This window comes from Mauremys reevesii, linkage group 3 (assembly GCF_016161935.1).
Source record: "Mauremys reevesii isolate NIE-2019 linkage group 3, ASM1616193v1, whole genome shotgun sequence".
NCBI classification, from domain to species: Eukaryota; Metazoa; Chordata; order Testudines; family Geoemydidae; genus Mauremys; species Mauremys reevesii.
This window is the reverse complement of record NC_052625.1, coordinates 51122458-51137309: the sequence shown is the minus strand read 5'-3', so window position 1 is coordinate 51137309 and position 14852 is coordinate 51122458. Positions and strand designations below refer to the sequence as shown.

The 14852-nt window shown below is 40.7% G+C and overlaps 2 protein-coding genes across 6 annotated transcripts in view; one reads left to right on the top strand and one right to left on the bottom strand.

Annotated features, from left to right (window-relative positions):
- The window catches only part of RAB3GAP2 (RAB3 GTPase activating non-catalytic protein subunit 2), a 79631-nt gene extending 77615 nt beyond the window's left edge, over nucleotides 1-2016 (top strand). For all 4 annotated transcript variants that reach the window (XM_039530783.1, XM_039530782.1, XM_039530781.1 and 1 more), the window contains 2 exons: nucleotides 276-434; nucleotides 1741-2016. In XM_039530783.1, coding sequence (XP_039386717.1) covers nucleotides 276-434; nucleotides 1741-1887 — 306 coding nt within the window. In that variant the 3' untranslated portion in view covers nucleotides 1888-2016. The remainder of the gene's footprint in view (nucleotides 1-275; nucleotides 435-1740) is intronic.
- A 3170-nt stretch (nucleotides 2017-5186) lies between these two features.
- IARS2 (isoleucyl-tRNA synthetase 2, mitochondrial) overlaps nucleotides 5187-14852 on the bottom strand; it is a 52726-nt gene continuing 43060 nt past the window's right edge. The window contains exons 16-23 of one of the 2 annotated variants that reach the window (XM_039529406.1): nucleotides 14234-14336; nucleotides 12231-12356; nucleotides 11396-11527; nucleotides 9721-9827; nucleotides 8538-8683; nucleotides 8085-8275; nucleotides 6253-6397; nucleotides 5187-5621 (exon numbers count right to left, since the gene is read on the bottom strand). In XM_039529406.1, the coding sequence (XP_039385340.1) occupies nucleotides 5479-5621; nucleotides 6253-6397; nucleotides 8085-8275; nucleotides 8538-8683; nucleotides 9721-9827; nucleotides 11396-11527; nucleotides 12231-12356; nucleotides 14234-14336 (1093 nt within the window). In that variant the 3' untranslated portion in view covers nucleotides 5187-5478. The remainder of the gene's footprint in view (nucleotides 5622-6252; nucleotides 6398-8084; nucleotides 8276-8537; nucleotides 8684-9720; nucleotides 9828-11395; nucleotides 11528-12230; nucleotides 12357-14233; nucleotides 14337-14852) is intronic. The other variant, XM_039529407.1, reaches the window with a different exon arrangement.

The window sequence follows — 14852 nt, the reverse complement described above, 5'->3', positions numbered from 1 at the left end:
GAGCCTTAAGAGCCACTGCCATGTAGCCATTGTAAAGTTCCATTCTGCAGTGCAGGACTTGGCCAAAACTGTGGAGTTGTTCCACAATTTTCAGTAAAGGTCACTAACAAGAGCCCATACCATTGGCTGATAAATCAGTTTCAAATTCCTTCACTTGTCCGTATATTAATTGAAGGTTAGGGCTGAAGCAAGATATAGTAGTTTCTACGTGGGTAATCTGTAATCTTGCACATTTTTACTATGAGGTTTTTTTGCTGGTACATTCCTATTCTCAGGCCATTCTTCAAGTGCATGACAAAGAAGTGCTTGCATCACAGCTACTTGTGCTGACAGGCCAGAGACTGGCCTACGCTTTACTACACACCCAGACGAAAGAAGGCATGGAGCTGCTGGCCAGACTTCCTCCAACACTATGTACCTGGCTTAAAGCTATGGTAAGTTCAGCCTAAATGAGAAAATAAATTTATAGAAAGATTCCTCTTGACCAAAGACTTTTATTACTTTAAAAATTAACATTTTTAGTAATGCTCTAGTGTAAAGTATGAGTCTAAGCCTACCTAACTTCAGTTCTGGTTAATAGGAAAGAGACAGCCCAGCATGATCAACTATCTGGTCATTTGAACTCCATTATAAAATTTCTAAAAAGCCACACAATTTCAGTGTTACAGGTTGCATGTACTTAGTCAATTCAGAGGACAGAGCTAATATCTTGATTGGTTTAAAATGTGAGTATTGCAGAAGTGCCTCTCTTCACTACTAGATTTTATTGGGAATCCTTTTACCAACACTTGGAGGGGAGTAAATTGTTCAGGTGCATGTAAACAATTGCACATTTGCTGCTTTGAGGACAAAATGTGTAGGAGCCCATGTCTGTTTCCAAAAGATTAAATAATTATACTTAACACAGCCATTACAGTGAAGATAATCTCCTTATATTATATCTCATAGAACTGGAAGGGACCCCAAAAGGTCATTGAGTCCAGCCCCCTGCCTTCACTAGTAGGACCAAGTACTGATTTTGCCCCAGATCCCTAAGTGGCCCCTTCAAGGATTGAACTCACAACTCTGGGTTTAGCAGGCCAATGCTCAAACTACTGAGCCATGCCTCCCTGTGAAACTATCAGATTACTCATGTTTTAAACCATGGGCTTGCTTTACTGTGTAATTATTGGCAGTATGTTCAACTGCTTGTAGCTGATCTTCCCTTAGCCTGGGGGAAAGACTAGCTTGTGCTAAATCTGTGAAACAATTCAAGAAGTTGTAGAATGAAGCTTCTTTCAGAGGAAATAAATTTAGTTTTATGCTGTGCACTAGTGTGAGCGGAGAAGCATTCATATAAAGTGCAGCATTTTGTATATAAGACTCATGTCCCTCCTGAATGAGTTTCTGTAAGTTTAAAGACTGTACGATGGGTAGCATTTATCCTAGTGGAAGTCAGGATCCTGTACAGAACTTTTCAACTTGGATTCAGATCAAAGGAATATGACTAGCAAAGGAGTTCGCTGAAGTCTGCTGATTCCCTGAATGTAGAGTTCAAAGGGGAGTAATGATACAAGAATAGCTGTGTTGACTTCAGCCTAGTACTTGATACATTATATTTAGGCTTAAATCCCCCACTGCTTCCTTAACTCGGCTCTGATCTAGAAATAAGCTCAGGAAGCTATTTACAATTACAAGCAAACTTCATTGTAGCCTTTCCTTCTAGCACTGCTCTAACACTTTTTAAAAATCCTTTTGCAGGATCCCCACGATCTTCAAAATGTCGAAGTGCCCATTGCAACAACGGCGAAACTAGTAAACAAAGTAATAGAGTACTTACCGGAAAACCATGGGCAATATAGCCTTGCCTTGAATCTGATTGAGGCTGTAGAAGCAATCTCTTCATGACAATTTACATAGTAGTTTTAAACACTTCTGTAAGATGAGGTAGTGCATGATTTTACACACAGAGGCTGACCTTTGTAAAGGGAAATGTTCACGTGGCTTTTGTAAAATAAACTTAATTTAAAAAGCAAATGCTTTTACAATGGAGTCCATCTAAGTTCCACCCTATTGTGCATAATATACTAGGAGCTAGTAATCTTTGTACATTTGTCAATAACTCAAATGCTCCGCTATTTATTTTTAACTCAAGCATTTGTGCTCTAGCTTAGATAGATGGTTACATTTAACAGCAGTTTTATTCCACTTATTTACAAATTATATTCTTACCCTAACATGTGAGATTCTATATTTCATACTCTGAAAAACATTAAATGTATTTTCCATATATGCTTGGTTACTGAACAACAGTCAGTTGCATAAATCTGTATCATGTAAGGAAAAATTTTAGGCTATCACGTTTTTCTGAAATAAAAATGGTCATGTTTCACTTCCATAAGAGTGTTACATTCTGAAGGGCCCCTAATAGTTAATCTTCGGAGGAGCCAGAGTTGATGGAGGGGCTCACTTTCTGTAACACTAGTACAAAACACCCTACATAGGGCTAAAATTAGAAAGAGGAACCCATCAAAGTTCAAGTAGTGGGGAAGAATATTTTTAAGACCATCAATGTAGAAACAAACATCACTTTACAAATAAGGCCTCACCTAAACAGGATTGGAGCATAAATTTCCTAGTGCAGCTCTTATGAAAATCCTGGTGAAGTTCAGACCAGGGGCTTGATCCTGGAGTCCTAATACTTCACTTCCTTAAATAAGTTATTTAGAACACTCTCTGGTAAGAGTAGAACCACACCACAGGATAATACACCATCTAGGGTGTGATTTCTAAAGTGCACTAATGTATAACACATTAAAATAGTATTATGTTAAAATGTGCTAGGGAACTTTTAATGTGCACCAGCAGGGTCTATACAGACCCATTAAAATATAAGATGTTAGCTTGCTTTAGAAATCATACCCTTGTAGTGTGCATTATTGCCCACCGTGCTGAAGATCTGTAATACAGAATACCTGTGTTTTACAAAACCTTGTGTGTTCTTCATAGTGCAGTGCCACAGGATAGCTGTATTATGCAGCCAGAATCCTTAAGTTTTGGGTGGTATTTTTCAAGCCATCAGAAGCAGACCACCAGTCTTATCTTACAGCAACTGAGTATCCCTGTTGTACTCTGATATACATGTTTTCTGCAAACATCAGGACTGGAAGAATGATTCTCACCAATTCCTGGCTCGAGCCTATATCAGTTATAATGGAAACAGCTAGCTGACTCCTGTAACTTGTACCTGTCTGCAATTGTTAACTATACACAAAATCATAAATCTACCTTATTAGATAAAGGAATGTGGTGATAACAATAGGATATAGGATTCACCGATACTAGAAGCAACCTACTCAGTAGTGATTACCTTCTCTGAGGTGTGCTGCTGCTGCTGCTATCAGGGAACTACTGTTAAAACAGGAACAAGAACAGTTCTTGGCGGTAGGGACTGCCACTCGCCTGTAGAATGACAAGCTACAAGAAGAGTTCACTTAAAATAAACACTTAAATTGACAATCTGGTGAAGTTTACTTATTCAGTATTCTTGGCTCTTAAAGTACAAGAATCAGTTTGCAATGCGACTTCACTTCTAGCAATATGGAGGCTTTTTGAAAACATGGCACTCTCATAGACTTAAGGTCAGAAGGGACCATTATGATCATCTAGTCTGACCTCCTGCACAATGCAGGCCACAGAATCTCACCCAGCCACTCCTGTAACAAACCCCTAACCTATGTCTGAGTTATTGAAGTCCTCAAATTGTGGTTTGAAGACCTCAAGCTGCAGAGAATCCTCCAGCAAGTGACCTGTGCCCTATGCTGCAGAGGAAGGCGAAAAACCTCCAGGGCCTCTGCCAATCTGCCCTGGAGGAAAATTCCTTCTCGACCCCAAATATGGCAATCAGTTAAACCCTGAGCATGTGGGCCAGACTCACCAGCCAGCACCCAGGAAAGAATTCTCTGTAGTAACTCAGATCCCAGCCCATCTAACATCCCATCACAGACCACTGGGCTTGGTATTCTGTTTTGCATTTTAAAGAATGTAGCTAAAATTCATTTGCACTATTGAAGTTGTATGACATTATGGTTACCATGAAGGGTATTATGCTAGTGAAAGCAAGTAATGGCCAGAACCTGCCAACTTTATAGACTGATTCAGTAGTATGTTTCATAACATAGACAAGTTAAATACTGGTAAAAGAGACGTGGCTGTCAGATGTTCTAGGGTAAGACTGTAGGGCAGTTTCCTCTAAGGCTACTCCAGGCCTTACTATACGATGCCTTGTCCAGAGACAGCATTTTAACCCTCTGTAGAAATTAATGGATGTTTGAGAACCTACAATCTGTCATGAAACCTGCTTTAGCTAACACATTAAGGGTATGTCTATACTACCCACCAGATCTGCAGGTAGCGATCAATCCAGTGGGTGGAGGGGTGGGGTGGATTTATCGCATCAAATTAACCCCTGAGTGCTCTCCTGTTGACTCCTGTACTCCACCACTGCGAGAGGCACAGGCAGAGTCAACCAGGGGAGCAGCAGCAGTTGACTCAGCACGGTGAAGACAAGTTGATCTAAGTAGGTCAACTTCAGCTACGTTATTCATGTAGATGAAGTTGTGTAACTTAGCTTGATATCCCCTTCCCCCAACATACACAGAGTGTAGACCAGGCCTAAGGGTTGTTTCTTGTTTACATTAAATCCCTTCACTCCACTAGAGCAGCATGAAGGAACTTAGTGTAATTGAGAATCAAGGCCTAAGGTGTTATGTGAAGCACTTTGCATCAAACCTGTAATGTACTGTAAGTAATAAAATTATGTGTATATTCTGCTATTTTCTGTGTCACTTGCTGTGGATTTGAGTAAATCAAATAAACTTGGGATTTGATTCTAGTTTTTTCCTTCCATGGGCATGCAGACCTGAATTATGATGTATAGTTAAATATCTTTCATTACCAGCTACTCCAGCGTACAGAAGGTTTAGCTGAACTACGCAACTTCACAAAGTCAGTTTACACCACTATGAATAAGGTAATTTAGACTTCACTATCTGCAGCTTCTAACATCATTCAGTGCCAGGCACTACTCTGCCATTTCAGTAGCTGATCCCCTCTTTTACAAGAGCCATCAAGATAAGTTACACCTGGTTTCAGAGAAAGGACTCTACTTACTTTAGACCACGTTAAATTTTGACACACACTTGTAGTACTAGTCTGCGTTCAAAGAACAGCTTTTATTAGGCGTAAAGTTGATATAAACATAAGCATTTTTAAAGGCTTTTCCACTACTGTAGTTCTGTTCAGATTAAGGCATAAAATGCATTGCCCATGAACTGCTACAGCTTTCTTCAGCATATACTGAGTTTTCTTTAACTCTTGCAGTTACTTTGTAGCTCAGGGATTCCATTTGGATAATGAAACATTGAGTTTACCATCTTTTATATTTATATATTTTATAGTCCAAGTGGAAATATCTACATAATAAGCATCCAGCTCACTTCATTTTCCAGCCATGACTTCGGTGCAGCGTGGACATAGTGAGAGTGGAGAATCAGCAGTGTACTTCCTACAACGAAGGCATTTTGCTTTAGCAGCTGGTCGGACTATAACTTTATAAGATGACTCTTCACGAATATCACCACCTGTCAAAGAAAATTTTACTGTATAGCGTACAGTCAGCATTGAAAACCCAGCTAACACTGTAGCCTCCCGCTAACTGCATTTAGGGGGGGGTTAACATTTCTTTATTCCTTTCTATAAACTAGAGCTAAACTCCAAGAACCACCTTTGACCAAAGTCCTAAATCAGGGGTCGGCAACCTTTCAGAAGTGCTGTGCCGAGTCTTCATTTATTCACTCTAATTTAAAGTTTCGTGTACCGGTAATACATTTCAACGTTTTTACAAGGTCTTTCTATAAGTCTATAATATATAACTAAACTATTGTTGTATGTAAAGTAAATAAGGTTTTTAAAATGTTTAAGAAGTTTAATTTAAAATTAAATTAAAATACAGAGCCCCCCAGACTGGTGGCCAGGACCCGGGCAGTGTGAGTGCCGCTGAAAATCAGCTTGTGTGCCGCCTTCGGCACGCGTACCATAGGTTGCCTATCCCTGCCCTAAAATGCAGGTAAGAGACCAAGAAAAACTAGTGCACGGCAAGGGGCTGATCCTGCTCAGCACCAGCTCTTGGTAATAGATTAGAAACTTATCTGAGATAGTTGTTTGCTGGGTAGAAGCAAGCACTGATTAGTTCTGTTAGTCCCCTTTTCTTACCTTCTAAGTTAATCAAGAAGGTCCCTTTAATGATCTTTTCATCTGTGGCCATTTCTATAGGTAGTTCGGACAGTAGAGTTGTCTGTGAAGCCATCATGATTTCATTTAGCTGTGATACACTGGAAGACTCCTCAGACTGCAGTGTCTGGAAAGAACAGTTCGCTTTCTGAATGTAAATAGCTTAAACTTTTGCAACAAATACACCCTACAATGCAGCATGGGGTTTGCACACATTCTTATGGGTGTCTGCAAGCTGCCTGATTCAAGTCCAGCCCTCCTGCTGGCAAAGGCTAGAGGTGTGCACTTGGCTGCAGGACATTTCAACAAATGTTGCCAGCAAGAGCTTTTGTCTGAGCCACATCTCCAGCTGCGGGAGTACGTCCTACTGCCAACAGTATGACAATTATACTCTGACCTCCCAGCTCCTGATGTCAGGGGCATAGAACAAAATGATTGATCTTAATGCTCAGTTTTGATACCAGATTGACAACGCTGGAACTCTCTCCCCCCGAGTATCATTTCAAACTTCAGCATATACCTTCTTTAAATGCCTTAGGCTCCAGCACAAATCAATCCCTTGCATTTTAAAGGTTTAGAGGTTTCAAGACATGGCAGTAGTTTCTCTTAGGGATACATTCATTAGCAACTGGACTGAAACAACTATCAACTTCTTTCCTATAGGCTTGGCATTGACTTCAGTCATTTAGACCTGGTTTGAACAGAGGACCAAGAAACTGAAGTGTCCAAAATCCCTTGCCTATTCCCTCTGTGTCAGTTCCACATCCAGTACTGAACTGCAACCCACGAGGGAAGCCTACACCAAACTCCTAATCACTTAAGATAGCAGGAAGTCTGGACCCTGTGTCCATTTTCAGAACAGAAAATAGCCCTTTCACGTTCTGACAAGTGTGCTGACCCTGGCTCAGAAATCACATGGATTAGCTAAGTGGACATTGTCCGTGTTGTTAGCAGTCATCTGAAAAATGCTGCAAAGGGCTAGATCCATGGATTTAGGCACCTAAACCCCAAACTTAGATCAAAATCCCCAGTTGGCTGCCACCTAAACTTGTCAGTAGCATTTACAAAGCTGCTTATGTCCTGATGCCGCCGAGCCGCTTGGCACCTGAGTCCCAGAGAGATCCTCACCCTAGCTGTCCCCCCACCGATTACCTGCAGGAGGAAGTCACCCTGTGCCAGGCGAGTGCCCTCACCACCACGCTAGAGGGGAGCATGGGGTAGGTCTCAATCACTTCTGTTGAAGCTGTTCCACTTTGTGTGAAATACCTGAATATTCAATGGGGGAGGCAACATGGTGTTCTAGGCCAGCTATGAGAGCATGCACTTGAGAGATGGGAGACCTGGGTTCACGTCGCTACTCCAAGGCAGAGGGAAGATTTGGACCCAGGTATCCCACCCCATCCTAGGTGAATGCACTAACCAGGGAGGGAACACAGGCACTGGTCTCCACTTTTTGCAAGAAAGGGTTGACCTGACACAGGTGCCTAACTGCAGGAGAAAGCTTCCAACTGAATCCCAAGTGGTGATTGGCATCTAACTCCCTTTGAGGGTGGGGCTCAGGTCACCCCCTCTCCTTAGTATTTCCTACAGGCTAGCTTAGGTTTGCTGTCTTCTGAGCCACCTAACTCTCCCTGTGCATTGTACAGAGCACTGGGATCCCGACGCCTGTGGATTCCACTAGACCTCAGGGCACCTCCTTGTTAAGCACTGAAACCCTAACTCCAGGTTGCCTACAGCGATCTAGCCCCAAGTGCTCAAGTAGATTAGGAGTTATTTTTTCTAGATGTTACCCGGTGGGTGTTTTTTGTTTTTACCTCCATTAATTCAAAAAGCAACCCAGGGTCGATTACAATGACGACTTCATGCTCCAAAGCATTTTTGCCAGCAATGGATCCAAGAAAAGAGTCTCTCATCGCACATGCAGCCTCCACCACTTCCTCTAGGCCAGGTTTCTTCCACACAGAGCTTGTGTTAATCCAGCCAGAACGGAAAACACTCTCCGACTCTTGAAACAAAAACAAACCTGTTCAATGCATTGGAGTTTGCTGTCTACTACTCCTTTTCCATAAAGCTGTTCGGCAGCTGATTTCTTTAAATACTTATTTTTATTTGAGCTAAACAAAGGATGGCAAGGACCTTTTAATTGCAAAGTTAAAAAAAAACAGATTTTTAAACAAATGCAAATTTTTGTCCACAGTTACTATTCTAGTACAAGTTCTCTGAAATGTTAGTGCTTGGTTTTTGTGACGGAGTTGTACATGCCTTACCTTTCTTATATGGGAGGAACTGGAAAACCTCCTCTGCCAGATGAGGAAGGATTGGTGCAAATGATCGCACCACTACATCCAAAGCCTCGGCTAAGGCTGTTTGACATGAACGACGTTTAGGATCTTTTTCTTCTTCACAATAAAGCCTGAGATTCACAAGAGGGGAGAGTTTGTGAAGTTGCTTTCAGTAAGGAGAGAAAGTGAGTTAGTTCAGCCAGATACAAGATGTGTGCTAAAATTGGTCTTATTTAGGTGTTTCAATATAGACCTAAGAGCCTAACTTTAGGCCATAATTTGTTTTTCAAAGTCTGTAGGTAGATTACATTGTGTTCTGCTTTTACAACAGTTATGGGTTTCAAGTTATTGTTTAAAGAGGTTTCATTTGACTGCTTTGCATTTTTAACTGGCTTTAGTAAGCCAAAAGTTCTTAGTGTAGGAGGGATGATGCCCCTCAGGAAGCTTCAGTGTTTTGGGTCCCCAGTAGAGAGGCCTACACCCAGCCTCTGGACTGGCATAAAAGGTCTCGAAGAAAGAAAAACCCATCCCTTAAAGGAAAATTTTTCTTGGAGAAATTTGAGACTAAGGATGAGGAAACGTGAAACTCTGTTCTGGAAAACTTGGGACAGATGTAGCAAAAGTATCTATTGGAAAATCTGTGACCTTCCAGTTCTTGCATAATAAATACCAACGTGCATGCCAACAGCCTTTTTTTTTTTTTTTAAACAAAGCCTGCTAAGTCTGATTCTGAACCCGTAAGCCCAATTAAAAAGAGAGTGTTGGCAAAGAACAAGATGTGTATCCCCTCTAGAAAACTAAGCAATTCAATTAAGAGCCAGTAACACAAAAGGCCTATTGGGGCTAAATCTATAATATCTGGTATCCCTTCCAGTTACGTTTGGAAGGAAACAGAAATTGCTGAAATACAGATCGTAAGAAGATGGGTTCAATGCTGCTGGATACTATAAATCACCCTCTAGCTTCTAGCTAAGATTCATTAAAAATAAATTCCATTTTGCCACAAGTATTTGTTTTCAGCGTAGCATGGGATGGAGAGATATACTTCAATCATTACTTTATATTATCTCCTTTATGAGAGTTCCACAGCCAATCTCAAACCAGGTTTCTTAAAACCATCATAAAAAGCAAAAAGTTGTCTTAGTGAAGGCAGGAATTAAGTACCTACCTGTCTTTGATTATGCTGAAGTAAAAGTTGGACAAATCTCTAGTGTGGAATGCTTGCAACAAACGAATAACTTTGCCATAATCGTATTCCTTGTATGCTTCTGTAACCTGGGGAACAGAGAGATGACAACAGCACATCCAATTACTATCACACTGGATAGAAATGCAGGTCATGATGAGCCTGGGAATATTTTCTTTTGAAGAAAGTACAGGAAGGGGGAAAGTGCTGAGTAGGAGAAAGGTAAGGATCCTGGGAGAACATCTTTCTGGGCTCTTCTGAGGGAAAAAACCTGATGATTCATCATTCATAGGAACTGGACAGTGAGTTAGTAACAATGGGAATAGAGAAATCATTCGAAGACACAGAATCAAACATCCCTCTCTCTAAGGGATAGCAAAGAGAAATAAGATCTAAAGAAATCCTGTTTTCATGCTAGTATATCTGGTAAAAAAGATTAAGGGAAGAGAAATCCCAAAAGCATGCTAGGTACAGCAACTACTGTTCTACCAGGTATTTCCAGTACTCCCCTCTCTGCTTAGCAGGTTTTAGGAGACAGCCTTCTGATTTCCTTTATAACTTGAGTATACAGAATGAATTTCTGGCTCAATTATCCTAGATGTGTTTGGTTAGCTAGGTCCTGAACTTCCTGAAATTCAGTTTGGTTCACCTAACCAGCTCTGCGAAGGTATGTTCACCCTCTCACCACTTGTACATTGCCGAAGCATCTTTGCTAATTAAAAAACATCTAACCAATTTGTTTCAAGATTTTGAAAGAAAAATTTTAATTTGATTCATATTTATAAAGTGAACGTTTCATAACGTGCAAATTTCCTAAGTGACTGAAAGCCAAGTGATTCTGCTATAGCTACTCCAATCTTGAATGTAAATATAGCATTTGGAGCATAGAGAGGAACATGTTAGCTACACAGGTCACATACACCAGAAGTGCTCTGAACTGCATTCACATATATTGACCAAAAAAAAAAAAAATGGCATTAGATATGACTAATATACCCTCCTCTAATTGGAGCAATTTGAGGCCTCTGAAGGCAGGTTCAAATAAAGCAAAATTTAACATGCACACTTAGGACTCGTTCTGAAGTTTTTTTTAACCTTTCAAAAATCCATAAGTTGCCCAGAGTAGTCGCAGGCCATATTAGTGATCACCTCAAGCGTCCCATTCTGCCCTCAGATACATAGCCTTTACTCCCATTGACTTGAGTAGAAGTTGCATGCATGTGTCAGAGAGCAAATTTAGCCTTTAGTTTTTTAAACAGGCTATATTTGAATGGCTACATGAAGATTAAAGCTCTTCTACATTCATACAATTAAAACATTTGTACAAGTTACCTCTGTGTACTATACGATACAGATGCATGCCAAGTGCAGTCTACTGTGAGGTTTTTTTCTTGCCAAAAATTGGCATTTATAATGGAAAGAATTCAGTTTTATATACAGTATGCTACACAGCTATTTCCTTATCACAAAGTTAAGGTAGATCTTCATTTTGCTCCATTATTGGAAAAGCTCACTATTTAAATCTTTTTCTTCAAAATAATGCAAACACACTTATAAGCATTTTCCCCAGAGACATTATATTCCCAATTTAAATTAATCACTAACAACCCACCTTGCATAGCAAAGTACACAGTAGATTAACATAATTCACCCTCACCTTTTTAGCATAATCCTGTAGTAAGTGTAGCATGTACTGGTCTATTACATACATCTCTGAACTGGGGATGGAGTCAGTTTCTGGATTGAAGTCAGCCATGTTTCCCAACATAAAGCGTAGCGTATTCCGAAGCTAACAATAAACCATTCCCAAGTGTTAAATGAAACAGTTTCATCAGAATGAAAAGTAAACAAGACACACAAGAGAGTTCCATCTTGTCCATTTAAATTTATATAAAATAAAAAGCTCAACCATTTTTCTAATTGATGATTCCAAATCATTACAAAATACAGTACCTGTACCAAAAGGATCATAACAGAAGAGTTGTGAACAAACAGGTTATATACAAACGACAGTAGCTAAAGGCAGGCAAGCTAAAGAACACATTTTTATTTTCCCTAAAATATATTACTACTTGACCAGCACATCACAAAAGGGAGCAATAACAATTATGTGCTTGGGAAAAAAAAAAAAAACGCTTCATTTTCAGCTAAAAGAAAAGCTCGCATACACCCCATTGCAACAAATTTCAAAGTCAGTGGTCATCTTTGGTCTCACCATGGATTCTACTCTGTAAATATACACCTCTACCTCGATATAACGCGACCCGATATAACACGAATTCAGATATAACGCGGTAAAGCAGTGCTCCGGGGGGGGAGAGGGTCTGCGCACTCCGGTGGATCAAAGCAAGTTCGATATAACGTGGTTTCACCTATAACGCGGTAAGATGTTTTGGCTCCCGAGGACAGCATTATATCGAGGTAGAGGTTTAAAACCAAAGGTGAAGAGGATGTGTTCTCTTAAAATCAAATGCGTCATATTCATGTCTAACCTTGTTTATATCGTCTTTTGCAGCACTAAGTACAGCTGGTCCAATCAGCACCTCAGTAAAAACATTTGATTCTGCCACCCACCAGCGAAGGACATCAGCGCCATACGGAGGCTCCTTACTGTGGTCCTGTTCATTGACAGAAACGCAAAGCTCCTTTCAATGCTGCTTAGTTGCAATTTAAGACAATGCAAACAAACACATTTTAAAACCGACGCAGTTAAGACTCCAGGGTCAGTAACATCATGTTTGTATTTGTGCCCAAAAGATCTGTCTACAAATAATTCTAACTGAAATGTACACTCTGGAATTTAGATGCCCACCCTTTGTTTTTACTAGGCCGGTTGTTACAGCAGTACTGCAATACAAGCTCACGGCAATTACAGCCTCCCTCTACCTCTCCTTACAACATCTATCGGAGAGACAGAACAGCTTCAGCTCCAGCGTGGCACCGGTAGCAGCTAATCCAGGCCCCCTCCTGGAATCATACTTAGTGGGGTGTACACCTCATCTGGCCCCCAAAATCCTAGCCCCATGCATTTGGAGTGGGTAGTGAAAGAGAGACATCATTTCATCTTCCCTCCCCATACCACTGGACAATCAGGGTGAACAGAGAACCAGTATACAAGTGTAGAACAGTTTTTCTAAAAATTAATTGAACAGAGATGGGGCTCAAACTCTCCACCTGCTGACGTACTGAATCCCCTGCCACTCTGTCAACTGATGGCACCACTGCAAACATTGCTAGCCCTGCCCCTCCAGCAGGTCTCCCATGGAGGGGAAAGCAGTCCCGGACTTAAAGCCAGCGTCACAGCTGGACTGTGATTTTAATGATTTCCTTTCTTCAGTATAAGGAAGTGCCTATCAATCACCACACAATCTAATAAATAGCTGAAGAGCGGCTTTACTATATTACATTATTTAGAAAGCCACATTAATTCACTTGCTTCCCAACCAATTTGATATCTAGTTAGGAAATGATTACTTTGTGGCTCTATCCTGAGCACTCATCAAAGAACAACTCCCCACTGCCACCTGCTGTATAAATTACGCCAATATATTTGATGTCTAGAAAAACGGCATGTTTCTAACTAATAAAACAGAAGATACAGTATAAATATTAATGTCCTTAAATTATTTTTAGCTTCAGACTCTATACCACATTCTCTTTGAAGTTGGAAGGTCATTCTTCCCCCCCTTGATTTTTTGACACATAAAGAGAAAAGTTTTTATCAAATCATAGACTTTAAGGTCAGAAGACACCATTATGATCATCTAGTCTGACCTCCTCCACAATGCAGGCCAAAGAATCTCACCCACCCACTCCTGCAACAAACCCCTAACCTATGTTTGAGTTAATGAAGTCCTCAAATTGTGGTTTGAAGACCTCAAGCTGCAGAGAAAAGCCTACCAAAGATCTGTCATTCTATGCCAAAGATTCACATAATTATGAAGAGACCCCCAAAGAGGATCACCAGTAAAAGCAAGGACTAACAAAACTCATGTTTCAGAGGATTTACTTTCAGTATAACCTCTCTGAATGTAGAATGAAATGAAAAGTTTCCAGATCATCAAGAAGCCCAGTCACTGGCCTCACACTACATGCCTATTAGTATGCAAATGAAGCCATGACTGTTGTACTGCAAAGATCTCTCTCGGCAGCACACATCCAGTTCAGCTTCTTTAAAAAACAAACAAAAAATCCCTTAGAATAACATCTCTCAAGAGCTTAGAACTGAACTATACCTTCAATAGAATTGCTACAGCCTCTCTCCATTCCCTATCACCAAAGAATAGGCATATTCAATAGAATTAATCTTAAATTGATTGCAGCTTGAACACTTCAAAGCTGAGAAACAATTCAAGGTTTTAATTTCAGCTCAACGGAGTTCAATATATCCAACTTTATTATACAGCAGCTTTCCAATATTCTGCCATGACCGCAGTTCTTGGTCACGAAAAAATGTAACTAGAAATGCCATGACACAATGTGTGTCGTGACTTACTTGGCCTCCATTGATTACTACATCAGGATCGACCACGTTGCCAATAGATTTAGACATCTTCTCTCCTTTTTCACCAAGAGTAAATCCATGAACCACTAGAGTCCTAAGGAAAAGAAAACCAAACCCAAACATGTCAATATTACTTACAAATAAATTAAGCCTTCGGATTTGTATCTTTTTAGTGTGGCAGTCTTGTCTTTCCAGAAGTAAACTCTAGCCAAGAAATCTTCAGTCCAAAATGAAATCTGTTGGAGTACTGAAATTTATTTCTATAGAAGAGCAGAAACACTAGATCTCCACCAGTCTTCCTAATTGTACAAAACCACTGGTTTTAATAGACTAAATCAGTGGTTCGCAACCTGTGGCCCATCAGGGTAATCTGCTGGCGGGCCATCAGATAGTTTGTTTACATTTGCACGGCCGCCCGCAGCTCTCAGTGGCCGCGGTTTGTTGTTCCCAGCCAATGGGCGCTGCAGGAAGTGGCGGCCAGCACGTCTCTGCAGCCCGCGCCGCTTCCCGCTGTTCCCATTGGCCAGGAACGGCGAACCGTGGTCACTGGGAGCTGCGGGGGCCGTGCAAATGTAAACAAACTGGTGGCCCACCAGCAGATGACCCTGAT